General features: G+C 34.4%; 1 protein-coding gene across 2 annotated transcripts in view; it reads left to right on the forward strand.

The window, feature by feature from the left end:
* SHOC1 (shortage in chiasmata 1) overlaps positions 1–16,783 on the forward strand; it is a 101,119-nt gene that overhangs the window by 68,463 nt on the left and 15,873 nt on the right. For both annotated transcript variants that reach the window (XM_023201886.2, XM_023201893.2), the window contains 7 exons: positions 3,432–3,610; positions 4,884–4,956; positions 10,134–10,203; positions 11,643–11,821; positions 13,038–13,155; positions 14,385–14,496; positions 16,150–16,271. In XM_023201886.2, the coding sequence (XP_023057654.1) occupies positions 3,432–3,610; positions 4,884–4,956; positions 10,134–10,203; positions 11,643–11,821; positions 13,038–13,155; positions 14,385–14,496; positions 16,150–16,271 (853 nt within the window). The remainder of the gene's footprint in view (positions 1–3,431; positions 3,611–4,883; positions 4,957–10,133; positions 10,204–11,642; positions 11,822–13,037; positions 13,156–14,384; positions 14,497–16,149; positions 16,272–16,783) is intronic.

The raw sequence follows: 16,783 nt of genomic DNA on the forward strand, positions 1-16,783 counted from the left end.
TATTATACTAAGCATTACATACATTTTGACATAATTCTAATGAGATATATACATTTTATTCTGCTTGTATTCATTAAAAGAAATTGTCCTTAACACTATCATCACCTAGAAAAATAGGTTTAGGATTCTCTAATCTAGCAGATTTCATTGTATAATCATTATCATGCATGACTTTTTAATGTGAGATTTGATATTTTGCCATAAACATTTTGGGTCCTTATTGCATGTTTGTGGCTTTGAATCTTTGCTATGTAAAATATAACTATAAGGAGTAAGATCTTTTGCAATTTCTTTTTTAGTCATGTCTGTATTAGCATATGAATTACTTGGGTAATAAAAATCAAACTATTTTGAACATATTGTAAATTTCTAAGATTTTGGAATTTTTTTATAACCTATCAGAATTAAAATGTCTGTCTTACTACATTACTGCTTTAGGCCCCTTATTGAAGGACTATTTATACTTTTTTTTTTTTTTTGAGACAGAGTTTTGCTTTGTTACCCAGGTAGGTGTGCAGAGGTGTGATCTCACTGCAACCTGTAACCTCTGCCTCCTGGGTTCAAGCCATTCTCCTGCCTCAGCCCCCTAAGAAGCTGGAATTACAAGCGCCTGCCACCACACCTAGTTAATTTTGTATTTTTAGTAGAGACAGGGTTTCACCACGTTGGCCAGGCTGGTCTCGAACTCCTGACCTCAGGTGATCCACCTGCCTTGGCTTCCCAAAGGGCTGAGATTACAAGCGTGAGCCACCACACCCGGCCTAGACTTGTTTAATAATGGTATGTTTATGGAATTAGGTTTTATAATTTAGAGTTCCTAGAACCTATTTCAAACATAAAATAAAAATAAATTTCCTCTGATCTAAGACCCAGACATTTTGTCTTATTTATGATCCAGACATAAATATTATTTTTCTAATCCAAGGTTTGGTAACTATTGAGCAGCAGTGAATCGTAAATGTACTCCATCTAAAGAAGTGGGATCTCAGATATTCTAGATTCTGAAATTCTGTTTTAACATCATGAGTAGTAACCAATCTCACTGTTTGTAGAGCTAGCAATCTTTTATAGAAGCTGAGAAGCACAATGAAGTCAGGTGACTAAATAAAAGGGCATGTGACACTACATGCTTATGCTTGTTTCAGGTACTGTAAAGTAGGGTTGTTAATCCCAAATCCTTACTTGTCTGAGGATGGAGATAAGACAGCCTGGTCCAGTATTAACACTCAAGTGGTTTAACTGAAGGAAAAAAAGAATAGCACCATGTTGGGCTTTCTAAAGGTAGCTGTAGTTTAGTAATAATATTTGGCCAAGTGCATAATCTAACCAAGTACAGTATGCTCAATACTTACCAAAGCCTTGGATTAAATAAATAATATTTATGGGCTGGGCACCATGACTCAGGCCTGTAATCCCAGCACTTTGAGAGACTGAGGTGGGCGGATCACCTGAGGTCGGGAGTTCAGACCAGCCTGGCCAACATGGTGAAACCCTGCCTCTACTAAAAATACAAAAATTAGCCTGGTGTGATGGTGCACACCTGTAGTCCCAGCTACGCAGGAGGCTGAGGCAGGAGAATCACTTGAACCCACCAGGCGGAGGTTGCAGTGAGCCAAGATCACGCCATTGCACTCCAGCCTGGGCAAAAAGAATGAAACTCCGTCTCAAAAAAAAAAAAAAAAAAAAAGGAAGAAAGAAAAGAAAAGAAATAATATTTATGGAGGTTGGCTTAAACAATATTTATCTTTAAGTAGTGTAGTCTATAATTTACCCTAGTTGAGACCACTGAGAGATTTATACTTGGACTGAATTCTTTCTGTTCCTCTAAGAAATGCATTTACTAAATCATACTTTGGCATTACTATTTATCTACCTTAAGGAATACTATAAAAGTAAGATTCTTGTTGGAAAACTAACTTCTTAATCTCCAGGTATCAAGCCATATGAATAATCTAGTTGCTTTGGACATTTTTATTAGTGGGCTTTCTCATTCTTCTATACCTCTTGAAAGCCAAGATCAAGTTAGGTTGTCCTTTCTCTCTGTATAATGGCAGAGGAAAAAAAAAATCCATGGAGGTCTGGCTGCCTGCCCTGCCCACTCCCAGAATTCTGTGTTTTCTCCTAGCTTCCAGTTTGCTCCCTCTCCCAACCTGGCAAGGTAGTGAGTTTTAGGTTCAAATAATAGAGTTTCTCTTCTGGGCTTTAAATAAATTCAGTATTTATTATGGAATGTGATAAGTATTACAACAGAGATATATGATAGTGGCACAAAGGATGGAGACTACTATCCTTAAGATGAATATGTTTAAAAAAAAATAAGTAGAAGTTTGCCAAGTAGATACAGTATAAAAGAGTATTCTAGGCAGAATTAAGAGCCCAGAGGAATGGACCAGTGGAAATGTTGCCAACAGTTCCATGCAGTTAGATTGAAGAGGACAAGGTAGAGGGCAAACAGGAGCTAAGCCTGGAGAAATAAGAAAAGATCAAATCACGGAGAGCCCTTTAAGCTACACAAAAGAATTTCAGGGATGCTACTGGATTACATTTATTTTTCAAAAGGTTAATTCTGATGGCAATATGGAGAATCAGGGGGAGGTCTGAAGATGAGGAGGCAGAAAGAACATAAGTCAGTCTCTAAGTTGCCCATCAGTCTAGCAATTTTAATATAAAAATAGAATTAATATGCACACATACGTAAAACTTGTACATACACATTAAATTTTTAACATTTATTATTTCATTTGTTACCCAAATATTCATTAAATACCTGATCTATGTAAGTTACCATGCCAGGTGCTCTAGTGCAGTAATTCACAAAATTCTGTGCAGCAGAATCACATGGAGAGAAATCATTAGGATACAATCTAGAGGTACTGAATATGAATCTTCAAGGATGAATCTATGTTTAAAAATGCCCTTAGTGAGCCTGAATTAGGCACTGCTGTTTTAGCAGCCATATGAATTAAATATGTACAAATACCCCATGTTCCACCCTGAAAGAGCTTATAGGCTAAGTGATATACATAAATAAGCAGATATCAAGTACAAAAGTTGTACAGATAAAATGCCAAGAAAATTCCACTTAAGTAGCCTTTCAACAGGACTTCCATGTAAATATAGATCCTGGAATTTAGGAAGAGTGCAATAGCATTCAACAAGACAGGAGGCAGGATAGGTTCTATATTCAGAAAGTATGTAGCATATATTAATGTGTATATATCTAGCTTAAAAAGAGATATGTAGTACATATTTTTAAGCTTCACTCAGTTTTAAAGTTTTTATTAGTCAGTATCTTTGATCAAAATCAGAAAACAATTAAAGGAAATTTTAACTGTCTCTGCTTTGACTCATTTTCTTTCAGCCTTTTTTACTGTGGAGTTTCTTAAAAAACAAAGACTTAGACAATTTTTTTTCTAATTTTGCTTCAATAGGATATTTGTCAAAAGCAAAAGATATCTACAACAGCATTTTAGGCCCCCATTTGGGTGACATTTGGAGACAGCTGGAAATTGTACAGTTTATTAGGGGGAAAAAGCCTGAAATCAACTACAAGATACAAGAATTGCAATGTCAGATACTAAATTGGATGCAAAGTCAACAGCAAATTAAGGTTAAGTATTGGAATAAAGCAGGTAAAATAATCAGTTTAAGTAAGAATTGGATGTAAGATACATTTTTGCATTTAACTTTAAAATTATGAAGTAGTCTATACTACTTAGTCCCTTGATGGTTTAGTCCTTGAATAAGGTAACAGAACAGAATCAGAACCGTAGAAAGGATGATTTGCATCATTATCCATGTCTCAAATTTAAAAATACTTTGCCAGTGTGGGCAATATAGTGAGACCTTGTCTCTATAAAAATTTTTTAAATTAGCCAGGTGTGGTGGTGTGCACCTATAGTTCTACCTATTAGGGAGGCTGAGGTTGGAGGATCTCTTGAGCCCAGGAGGTTAAGGCTGCAGTGAGCCATGATTGTTCCACTGCACTCCAGCCTGGGAAAAAGAGCCAGACTCTGTCTCTAAATAAATAAATAAACAAACTTTAGTTTTTATTATGCATGGTTTTCCTATGGATTGGTTCTCCAATTGTCAGAAATTTTGTCTGGTACTTATATAAGTCCATGAACATATACATAATAATATAACTCAATGATTTATTTTAAAATACCGAGCCAGACATATGATTCCACCAAAACAAACATTTAGTTTTATGCCTTGGATTACATTCACAATTATTTGCCTACCCTACATCAAGCATATAAAGATTGCATTAATGAAGTTTTAACAGAAAATGCTTTTTAAAATCTTATCAAGCAGAAAAGCATTTCAAATGGTTTACACTAAAAATCCAGATACAAATTTATGTGGTCTTTTTCTGATTTTTCGCTCTGTGCCTATTTCTTAACCACAACTTTATAGTTTCTTGGTTAATAACTTTCTTAAGTCATTAAAATAATTTAATCTAAGCGAGAAATTTGAAATTGAAACTGATTTGCTCTCCCCACCTCTCCCCCACAAAGCTGTAATGGTAAGTGGGAAAATATAGAGGTAGATCACTGGTTTTCTCCAACAAATTTAAACGTGTGAGTTGAATTTAACACTAACAGAGACAACTTATGTATTGATAGTCACATATGTGGGGATACTTGAAGAATGCTAAGAATGTCCTACCCCAAAATATTTTCTTCACTGATATTTGATCTTAACAGAATATATTCCTTGTGTTTAAGTATTGACATCTTTTACAACAGAAATATCTGCTTTGTAATCTTATTGTCATTAGTTTCATAGGACCAATTAAAGTGTGTTATGTTTGTCACTGTATTAAAACTGTGAAAAAGAATAATCATTCACACATATATGAAATTTTTATTTTTGACTAGGTACTGATTATAATAAGAATGGACTCAGATGGTGAAAAACATTTACTCATTCAAATTCTTAACAAAATAGAAGGTAGGCAGTTTTAAATTATGCTTCATTTGATAACAAATGCTTGAACTTATAAAAATGTATTGATCTAACCAGCTTTTAAAATTAAGACATAATTAACATAGTATAAAATTCACCCTTTGAAAGTGTATAACTCATTGGGATCTAACCAGCTTTTAAATCAATCTGGACTATAAGTTTGCAGTATAAATATACTATAAGGTGTTTATATGTATTTGTTACTACTAATAATTGACACCTTTTATTGATTGCCTACTAATTGCTAAATAATATTAGCTACTTACAACTCTATGAATAGGTTTTATTAACTCAGTTTTACAAATAAAGAACTAAAGTTCATGCTAAAGGTGATGTAGGTTGCCAAATCTCACAGGTAGTTAGGGAATCAGGACTTGAAACTAGGACTCTCGTTTTAGTATCATTCTTTCTTCAACTCTCAGTTCTTCAGTTATCTTGTCTGTTTTCCTCACTTATTACATTTTTCTACCCACTACTGCTCCTTCTGTCAACCCTTTCCACTTTGTGCTGTAGAATCTATTGCTTGCTATGCAAACTCTTCTCATTCTTCATCTCCTTTGTCTTAACTGAAGCCCAACTTTCTCCACGATACTACTTCCTCTCATATAAAAGCTAATCATTTTCTCTACATATATATGCCTCATAGAGATGAGAAAGCCATTTCTTGCTTTCCATTATCACTTTCAAAACATTATGCCTCCACCTTTTGAGGCTGTGCCATATTGCCATACCATTCTCTACCACTCATCATCTCCTAACCACCTGGTCATTTCCCATCATCCATGGACAATTGTGTACCTAGCTCATGGTATTCTTTACACTTCTAGTCCTGTCATTATTCTAGGTGTTTTTAATGTTCCTAATGTGAATGATTCATTCAACACCCTGGCCTTATAGTTTCATTGGCCTCCACAACAAAAATTATATTCATCTTCAGTTCCTTGGCTATGCCATGGAACTTGTGATAATGCATAACTGTCCTACCTCTGAACTTTAAATTCTGATACATTGCTCTTTGTCTATACCTATAGCTCTTTCATGATCTTCAACATCTTAGAGATCTATAATCCACCAGCTACTTTTTAAATTTCATCTCCTTTTCTTTCCAGACTCAGTGATTTGACCCATCACTTTAATCAGTCTTATGCTTCTATTGTACTTTTCATTTAAACCTCAATCCTGAATCAATCAATTCATTAAGTTCTCTATTCCTACACCTGAGATGCTGAGCATTATTGGAGAGAATCACACAGCCATATAGATTGGTACTACTACAGACTCATGCCCTCTAAATTTACCTGGGCTCTTAAGACGTCTTAAAAATCTTTTTATATATTCTTAGTTCCACTCCTATTTTCCGAATGACTATACCAAAAACCCCTACTATGTTAACTCATCCTTTCATTTTTTGGAAGGGAATTGTGCCTTCTAATTTTCATTAATCATGTAAGTATCCTCCTCAGTTTCCTTCCCTACTATTGTTGTAGAAAAACCAGGCTCTTGTCACATGACCAGAAAAGATTAGACTCGCAGACACTTTGAAGGGTGAGGAGCAGAATTTATTGGGTGAAAAGGAAAAAACTCAGCAAAGTGAGAGGAATTCCTGTGAACAGGCCCCCATCTCACAGATTGAATCCCAGGTTACCACACAGGAACAGGAGAGGACAGGATCCTCCCTCCTGCAAACAGCAGGAATCTCCCAAGGCCTCATCCCATCTTCCCAGCGCGCAGGTGGGTATTATTCAGAAAGAATTAGTCATGAAAGGTTGGGCTTCATCCAGGACCAGCAGTCTGGTTTTTCAGCCTTCAGGCTGTTTTAGGCTTTAAGGAGGGGTTTCGCCAGGGGACCACTGGCTGCCTCCTGTCTCTATCACCATTTACAGACTTGCCTGCATTTCTCTCTGTTCTTTATCCTTTCCTCTTTTCTCTATAGAAATGAACCACCCTTTGAAGACCAATCTTTCACTTGTGCTTTGAATACCATCTCCTCCTGTAGTCTCAAATACTTTGTTCCATCAGTTACTTCCTAGTTCAGCCTTTCTCTCTAATGACTGTTTTCCTTAATGTTTAAGTCCTTCAGTCTTAAAAATAAAATAATATACCACTGTCAACCTATGTCACCGTTTGGTTACCATTTCTCTTCCCTCTATAAGCTGCATCTTTTGCCATCTTCATCAAATTAATAAATAAAATAATTCTTTATTCTTACCTTACCAAATTATTTATCATGCTGTTTCATATCTCTATGCCTTTATACCTCCTGTTCCTGCTATAAGAGTACTCTTCCCCCTTCGTTAGGAAGTTAACTCCTACACATTTTTAAAAAGTTAATTAAAACATTTGTTCAGGAAGGCTTGATTTCAATGCTTTTCCTCTGTGCTCTCAGGCCATTATGTGCATACTTCTAAGGCACCACTTCCCATCCCAGGCTATAAGGGTGTTATCACCCTTAGAAATGATATTCTTATCTGTTTTCCTCACTAAAATGTCTGCTTTTGGGGGATTCAGATCATACCCTAATTTATATTCCTATCACTCAGGAAAATGCCCACAACATAGAAGGCACTCGATAAAAGTTTATTGAACAAATGAATGTGCCAATTAGTGCCTCTCTATATACCTAGTACACACTAAAACTGGTGAAAAAGATTGAACTCAAATATACAAGTATAGCAACATAGATCTGCTCATCAGTGCAGGAAGTAAAGTTAACTAATATTTTAAATTATAGTAATGTGAGAATGGAAAGGTCTTTCAAGCAGAGTCTTATAAGGTGCTATTTCTTGACAACGTTATCATGTATCCAGAGTCCAGATTTGTAAACTTGGATCTTACTATTTCATTCAGTTTTCCAATCCTGGGAAGATGAGTTTGTATCCACCAAATTCATAAAATCCTTACTAGTACCAAAACATTAGAGCAATAGTTAACAATTATGGGGCTGAGACTACCACAGTTGTCTGTAATCAGGGTAATTGGAAACATTTTTTAAAAAATCAAGAAAGTGCTGAGCAATATTTGCACTATAAAAGAGACTTGGATAACCAAAGGAATGTTTTTGTGAAGAATCTGAGGAAATATGCCTGCTCCACAGAGAAGAATATTTAAACGTACTTAGTGGGACACCTTCTCCTTTGATGTTACTGAAGATACACTGACAGATTCGTTTTTGCAGTTTTAGTTTTTGTGGGTACATAGTAGGTGTATAAATTTATGGGGTATATGAGATGTTTTGATACAAGCATGCAATGTGAAATAAGCCCATGATGGAGAATGGGGTATCCATCCCCTCAAGTATTTATCCTTTGAGTTACAGACAACTCAGTTACACTCTTTATTTTTAAATGTACAATTAAGTTATCACTGACTACAGTCAACTTTATTGACAGATTATCACTCTGTGTCGCGTATCTAGGTTTCATGCTGAATACTGCTGTCTCTTTTGGCATTGGGTATTATGTAATTGCTGAGCTTGTTATCTTCATTTCAACAATATCTACTGACACAAAAATTTTGAATCTATAAACTGGAAGATGTTTTTACTCTTTTTCAGGATGGCAGTTATCCTCAGTTTCTGGAGGCGAGGACTTTTCTGCCTAGTGTTAGAAAGTAAAAATGTAGTTCTGTTTTCTGTGTGTTTGTAAGATCTAGTACTGCACTCATTAAGTAATTAATCTGCTTTGGGATCATAACTAATACAATCATTTAAGCAGATTAGGTTTGTTTGTTTTTTTGTATTTTGTTTTTTGTTTTTTTGAGTTTCACTCTTGTTGCCCAGGCTGGAGTACAATGGCATGATCTCAGCTCACGGCAACCTCTGCCTCCCAGGTTCAAGCCATTCTCCTGCCTCACCCTCCCGAATAGCTGGAATTACCGACCTGCACCACCACGCCCAGCTAATTTTGTATTTTTTTTTAGTAGAGGCAGGGTTTCACCATGTTAGCCAGGCTGGTCTGGAACTCCTGACCTCAGGTGATCCACCCGCCTCAGCCACTCAAAGTGCTAGGATTACAGGCGTGAGCCACTGCCCCCGGCCAGATTAGGTTTTAAATAGAAGAATCACCTTATGAATTATAAAAGAGAAATAGTACTCACTTCTTATCACTACTAGAACTATTGTCATGTCAAGTAAAGTTATATGAAATTATTAACCATTACTCTCATTATTATTATATCATACCTTTGTCAACTTTATGGTTGAAAAAATACACTAATAGAGTATATAATTTATTTGAACTGGAATTAGCTATTCTTGAATCAATTATATCTACCAAAAATAAATTGCGTGGATAAGTACAGAATATTTTGAAATTTATTATATTTTATTTAAACATTAGTAAAATAAGAAATTTAAAGTATGAGAAGCAAGAGTGAATCTAAGAAACAGTTCCCAATAAGTCTTCTGCTTCTAAATACTCAGTAGAAAGAGAATAAAGGCATTCCTATTACATTGAAATACAGTCTCTTATTTAGTTATGTACTTAAATTTTTGGCTAAAGAACAAAGATAAAATCTACCATGATATTTAGCAAAACAAAGTTAGCTGCACAGGATTGGTGAGTGTTTAATTTGCTTACTTTAAAATTAAGTTTTTGTGGGGTGTGGTTGGCTCATGCCTGTAATCCCAGAACTTTGGGAGGCTGAGGTGGGGGTTCACTTGAGATCGGGAGTTTCAGACCAGCCTGATCAACATGGTAAAACCCTGACTCTACTAAAAATACAAAAATTAGCTAGGCATGGTGGCAGGCACTTGTCATCCCTGCTACTCAGGAGGCTGAGGCAGGACAATTCCTTCAACCCAGGAGGCGGAGATTGCAGTGAGCCAAGATCACATCACTGAACTCCAACCTGGGCAACAAAGCAAGACTCCATCTTAAAAAAATAAAATTAAAAATTAAAAAAATAAGTTTTTAATCCTTGTTACTATTTTATATAATAAATTTAGAATTTCCATGTTCTATGTATACACACAAGAGAAATATTGGTTATGGTTCAAACTTTCTGATACGCTAAACTTAGAAAAATAATCTAGCAAATTGTATTTTAAGCAGTTTTGTTATTCACAGATTTTTAACTCATTCTTATGGTAGTGAAATATATGACACACCAAAAATATGTATCTGAACAAGACAATGAAAAAAAGCATTCTTTTTTTCCAACAGGTTTAACACTGACTGTCCTTCATTCAAAAGAAAGAAAAGATTTTTTGGAATCTGAAGGTGTTTTAAAGGGGTAAAAATTCATTCCTTCATCTATGAGGAACAAACATACCAGTTTCACAGGAAAAGCAAAATCTTCCTAGAAGTTAACTTTAAAAATTTATGGGCCGGGCGCGGTGGCTCAAGCCTGTAATCCCAGCACTTTGGGAGGCCGAGACGCGCGGATCACGAGGTCAGGAGATGGAGACCATCCTGGCTAACATGGTGAAACCCGTCTCTACTAAAAAAATACAAAAAAAAAAACTAGCCGGGCTAGGTGGTGGGCGCCTGTAGTCCCAGCTACTCGGGAGGCTGAGGCAGGAGAATGGCGTAAACCCGGGAGGCGGAGCTTGCAGTGAGCTGAGATCCGGCCACTGCACTCCAGCCCGGGCGACAGAGCGAGACTCCGTCCCCCCAAAAATTAATTAATTAATTAATTAATTTAACAAAATCTGAAATTAAGCAATGCCTTTACCCTCTTCCTGAAAAATGCTTTACGTTGGGCACTTTAATTCTGATCATTGTCCTGTGTATTGTATATTATTAGTGTCCAGAAATTTAATTCAATCTTATGTTAATATCCCCAAATGAAAATAATAATATTGTTATTGTAGTACAGAAGTGCCTATTTAGAGTATATTTGTACTAGTTTCTTTGCTCAGCATTGTCTTTTACATCTTCTTTCTTCAGGGTTCTCCTTCTTCCTGAAGTATATCCTTTAGAAATTCTTTCAGTGAGGGCCTGCTAATAATAAATCAAGTGTTGAATTGTGTAAAACTCTTTATTTTGCCTCATTTTACATAGAAATTATTTTTTTCAAATATTGGGATCCAAATAATAAAAAACATGTAAATCAAATAGAAGCCCATACAAACTGGACATAGATACTTTTTAACTTCTAGAGTGCTCTAGATAGAAAGCAGCAATAGAGAATTTTAATTATAGTAGGTGGTATGTTTTATGAGATTTGAAAATGTTTATGAGCTTTTATGAGATAAGAAAGCTAAATTTATGATAAATTTAAGTGTCCATCTTTTTTTTTGTTGTTAAATCAGTTATGAAGCCCATTAAGAAAAAAAAATCCCATTTTAAAGTTGCCAGATAATATCCTATTACGTAGATTATCTAAGATTAAGACCTTATATTTGTAAGAAAATGAGACTGATTTTTCATGCTGATTTCTGTTATTGATAGTACTCAGGTAATAAAATCAGGCTATCTCCCATGTGAGGATATGAAATGGGCTACAGATTTTTATATCCTGGTATAAAATATATATGATCATTAAGAAGAAAAATATAAAGAAATTAACACAATTGAAGAGCAAATCAACAGAAAATGCACCAGTGCCTTTCTAAGATGAGGCATAGATTAGAGAAGGATGGAACAGCCAGAAAACAGTCATCTTTTAATAGTCCAAGCAAATAATAACACAAGTATAATGCCATTTTCTTGGCTTTCTTTTGTCTTTAGTACAAGTTCCTGTGTAGTTGTACATAATCAATATATTGGAGCAGATTTCCCCTGGAGTAATTTCACATTTGTAGTGGAATACAATTATGTGGAAGACTCTTGTTGGACTAAACACTGCAAAGATTTGAATATTCCTTACATGGCCTTTAAAGTGATTCTTCCAGACACAGTTTTTAAAAGTAAGAATATAAACCAAAATCCTTTTCCTTTTTTGCTTTATTAGAATGAAAATTTTCTATTTTCTGTTTATGATCTATGGATAAAAATAAGCTGTGACATTAGAAGACTTGAGTTCAACCTCTAACCCCACCACTATCTGTGTGACCTGGGGTAGTCCTTTAACGGTCTCTTACCTCGTAGTCCTCATTTGTAAAGTAAGCTTTACTAATTATATGTTTTCATTCCTTTATCTAACTTCTAAATTTTACTTACAATAGCACAATTTTATTACATTTATATCCAATCTTAATCTGATGGCTTTTATGCAATAGTATTTTTTATTGATTTTTAGGGGACAATTGTGTAATAGTATGCTAACTGATTCAGAAAATTGTAATATGCAAAAGAAATTATCTACAAATACTTAGAAAAAAGTCTAAACCACTTCATATGTCACTTTATTTCTTTGTATTTGTCAGTAATACCTCATATGACTAAGGCTGTGAATTCTCAGATCCATAAATCTGATACATTTCTGAGTATAAAACACACTCAGTGTGAGAGTGCATCTCTCTCAGTACTTGCCATCAATTATTTTCTATTCACCTCAAATATGAGTGGGAAGTCTAAATAGATTCTGAGACATTCCAACTCAATTCTAAAAATATGGTCACCATAATGGTTTCTTTGGAATTGATCTTGTGTAACTATTCTTTTATAAATTAACTGTGTATGTCTTTTGACCATGTATCTATTGAGGTATTTATTCTTTTCTTATTGATCTGTAAAATGTTTTCCCTATGGGTTATTGCACATAATTTAAAATCTTTATGTAAATCAGTATATATTTATACAGCACATGTCCAATGTATACTTAAGTGAATAAAGCAAGTTTCAACATTTCAGGTAGAGAATGACTCTAATTTTTCTTTCTTTATTGAAGTGAGTGTACATGTGTGAGTATAAGCAAGAAAATATATTGAAAAAAGTCAGGAAATATATGCAAAACTCTGTTTTTAGTGTATAGTGGTATTAGTAAACTCTATTAACTTATTTCTAGGTAGGATAACATGGTTTTTATTTTCTTCTTCAAGCCTGTTTTTATTCTGTTTCTGATTTTTTATGCTGAATATTATTTTTATATTACTCCTACTTATCCTCATGTTTAGTAAAAAAAGAGAAAGAGCTGGGAGATGAGAATAAAAGAGAAATATTTATAAATTTTCTCTTATTTAGGAAGCACCTTGTTGGATAGATTTGGAGGTTTTCTTTTGGAAATTCAGATTCCATATGTGTTTTTTGCATCTGAAGGACTTCTTAATACTCCAGACATACTTCAGCTGCTAGAATCCAAGTAAGTTATTGATTTCACAATTTTAACAAAATATATATATATGTATGTGTGTGTGTGTGTGTATATATTCTGATAGGCTAAATATTATTGCTGTATATGTGGCTCCATGTGTCTATGATTCAAGTCTGGAATTACATCACAAAAGAATAGTTTTCCAGAGAGTTTATATCAATGTATATTTATTTCCCTATACCACACCCTCATAATTATAGAATATTTTTGGTAATATTTATCAATTTTATGGACAAAAATAATATTTGTTTTTTAAATTCATGTTTTACTTGCATTTCTTTTGTTACCAGCAAATATGAACATTTTATATGCTTTTTTCTGTGAATTATATGTTCATGTCTTGAGTCATTGATAATATTGAGAATGAGTATTGTCTAGGGAACTTCACTGCCTGGGAAACAGGACTGTGAAGTTCTAAATGAATTCTCAAGGTTTTAAATCTTTAGATCTAAGGTCCTACCAACATGAGACATTATCAAATCGTGAAACACTTTATCATAACACACAAGTTGTCACAGGCATGTTGGACCTTGGGCTCCATATCAAGGAAGGATAATTGTACTGTTACCTTAGTTAAAATGCAGATGTATGTTCCATGCTTTTGTTTTTATATATTAAGGCTGTGGAGAATTCACAGAAAACTATGAGCTTATAAAAGGTAGTTAAGAGCATGATGGCATGTACCTGTAGTACCACCCACTTAGGAGGCTGAGGTGGGAGGTTCGATTGAACCCAGGAATTCAAGGCTACAGTTAGCCATGATAGTACCACTGTACTCCAGGCTGGGCAACAGAGCTGTCTCTAAAAATAATAACAATATATAGTAATAAAATAAAAAGTGCTTACAATGTAAGTCATTTTTAAGGAATAAAAAAAGGAAATTCTGATAAATGCAGAATATTTTAGTCCCATAATGTTTTGATTTCATGAATTATTGTTTAAAGAGCTAGAAAAAACTGGTCAAAACATTTGTAATAGTGTTATGTGCAGTAACATTTAGCACAATGCCTAAGGCAACACACATCTCAGCTGATTTGTTTTATATACTGAATAAATCGTAACTTTATGCTTCAAATTTTATAAAGTAGAACAAATTGACATGTAAAAGAAAAAGCATAGAAATCCAAATAACTTAACATGTAGGAGGACACTACAACTTTTCTTAAATAATTTTATTAGCATTTCATTTTTTCACTCAAGAATATTGTATTTTACAGCTATAACATCTCACTAGTAGAGAGAGAATGCAGTGAGTCATTGAAACTCTTCGGAAGTTCAGAGCGTTATGTAGTGGTAACAGTTGATGAACACACTGCCATAATTTTGCAGGTAAAACTAGGTAGAAAAAATATAAACTAAAATAGATTAAAATATATAGCTATGTAATTTGTTATTATCTTTTCTGTAGGAAGCTTAACTATAATCTATTAGTGATTTCTTCTAAATTTTGCAAATGGGCCACAAGTGCTAAAATCATCACTGTGGAAAATGACTATAATCAAACTTCTCTGATGCCTTATGGCTTTTTAACATACTTTAAGAAGATAGGGCAAATAAAGAATATTTAATATTGTGTATTAACCTATTTTAAGTGTATTTATAGAATAATTATAGTACTGAAAGCTTTAAAAAAGCAATTTCTAGCCACTTTATTTATTACAAAGAGATAATATATTAATTGATGATTGATAATATTGAATTTTCAATCATTCATTGCATTTCCAATGTAAATAGGAGTTATCTCTAAGTAAGCTAGTTTTTAGAGAGAGAATTTCTCTTCAAAAATTCATATAGTTTGGAATTTTCTATATATAAATTCTTGGGTGAATCTCCCTGATACATTTGCTTGATTGGAGAACCAATTGAAAAGAAATTAATTTATTGGGGTGGGAATGGGAGCAGAAACCAGGTTTGATGGTATGCAATATAAATATTGCAATATATTAATGGCCAATATGTGTTTTGATAAGCAAATGTTATAGGAATTATATGATGGAAAAACACAACTCTATTAGAGATTTTTAAGAGATACTGCGTCTTGTATATTTAAAGTTCTTAAACAATATTTTTCTGTTTGGCAAAACTGTTTGTTTGTTTTTAGAGATAGGGTCTCACACCATTGCCCAGCCTGGAGTGCAATGACACGATCATAGTTCACTGCAACCTCGAACTCCTGGGCTAAAGTGATCCTCCTATCTCAGCCTCCCAAGTAGCTGGGACTACAGGCATGCTCCACCGCACCCAGCTAATTTTTTAATTTTTTGTAGGGACAGCGTTGTGCTATGTTGCCCAGGGTAGTCTTGAACTCTTGGCTTCAAGTGATCCTCTCACTTCAGCCTCCCAAAATGCTGAGATTATAAGCATGAGCTACCGTGCCTGGCTGGCAAAACTGTTGTAGTCCAATTATATAACTTATTGTTAGAGGAAGGTCATTTTATGAATTCCTCAATCTATCAAAAATTACTTATGTTAAAGGAAAAGGAGATTCCATACCATTAGGTAGAGATTCTCAGAAAGTCCATTAACTGCTCCTTTCTCATCTCCCCTGAATAACCATGCAGTGTACATTATCTCATAGGTTTTAAACATATTTTCTGTTGCCTTTGGAGTGACCAGATCCTAGTCCACAAAGGACTTGCATCCACAAAGGACTAGGATCTGGTTATTCCAAAGGCAATAGAAAATTGGACTAGCCTATGGAGTGCCAAACTAGGGGCACTCCATAGGCTACTTTCTTCATAACTGGGACCTTGGGAGATTCAGGAGCCTTCCTTGCTGACGCTGTCATTAGGTGTTTTATGTCTACTGTAGCTTTTCTCCTACTACTTCCTGCACGATTTTAATTTTTCCATGAAATGGGGGCTCATACCCATGCCTCTTTTCAACTCATTTGTATGTCATAGATTCTTAAAATATGATAACATAATTTCATAATAACTGTTCAACCTAATGAATTTTTACATTTTCTTTATTTTCTGATAGGATCTAGAAGAATTGAATTGTGAGAAGGCATCAGACAATATCATTATGAGGCTGATGGCATTATCATTACAGTACAGATATTGTTGGATAATTTTATATACCAAAGAAACACTAAATTCAGAGTAGGTAAACATTTCTTCATCCAAAGTTATGTTTGTATTTCTTAAGCCTAAGTCCTCTTATTTGAATGGAAATAGCTATGCAATTTTCTGTGTGCTCATCTAGTTTGCTTTAAGTCAAGGATTCTCAAGTTGGAGGTATGATCACAGGAAAACAAATTTGAATTTTGGAGATGATATATTTCCTTGGACATTCTATGAAAGCCATCCTACCCTCCCCCATCTCACTAAGAATTGCTACTTTAAGTATTTTATTATTTTGTAATTCTGGACTTGTCTGATTTCTGTCTAACTACTGTACTAAATTTTTTGTATACACTTGTTATCAGGTTGGTATAAGTTCGAATATAAGAGTCTAAATACTTTGGTTTTTATTCCTCCTCTTACTAACAAATAATCTCTAGCAAGTGATTTAGCCTGGTTTTACCCTTCTACCAGAACTGAAAAATAATAATTCTGGTCTAAAAACTTCATTTTGAAGAATAATAAAGGGTGTAAAGCATTTTAAGCTTTGA

Source organism: Piliocolobus tephrosceles, chromosome 14 (genome assembly GCF_002776525.5).
Source record: "Piliocolobus tephrosceles isolate RC106 chromosome 14, ASM277652v3, whole genome shotgun sequence".
NCBI classification, from domain to species: Eukaryota; Metazoa; Chordata; class Mammalia; order Primates; family Cercopithecidae; genus Piliocolobus; species Piliocolobus tephrosceles.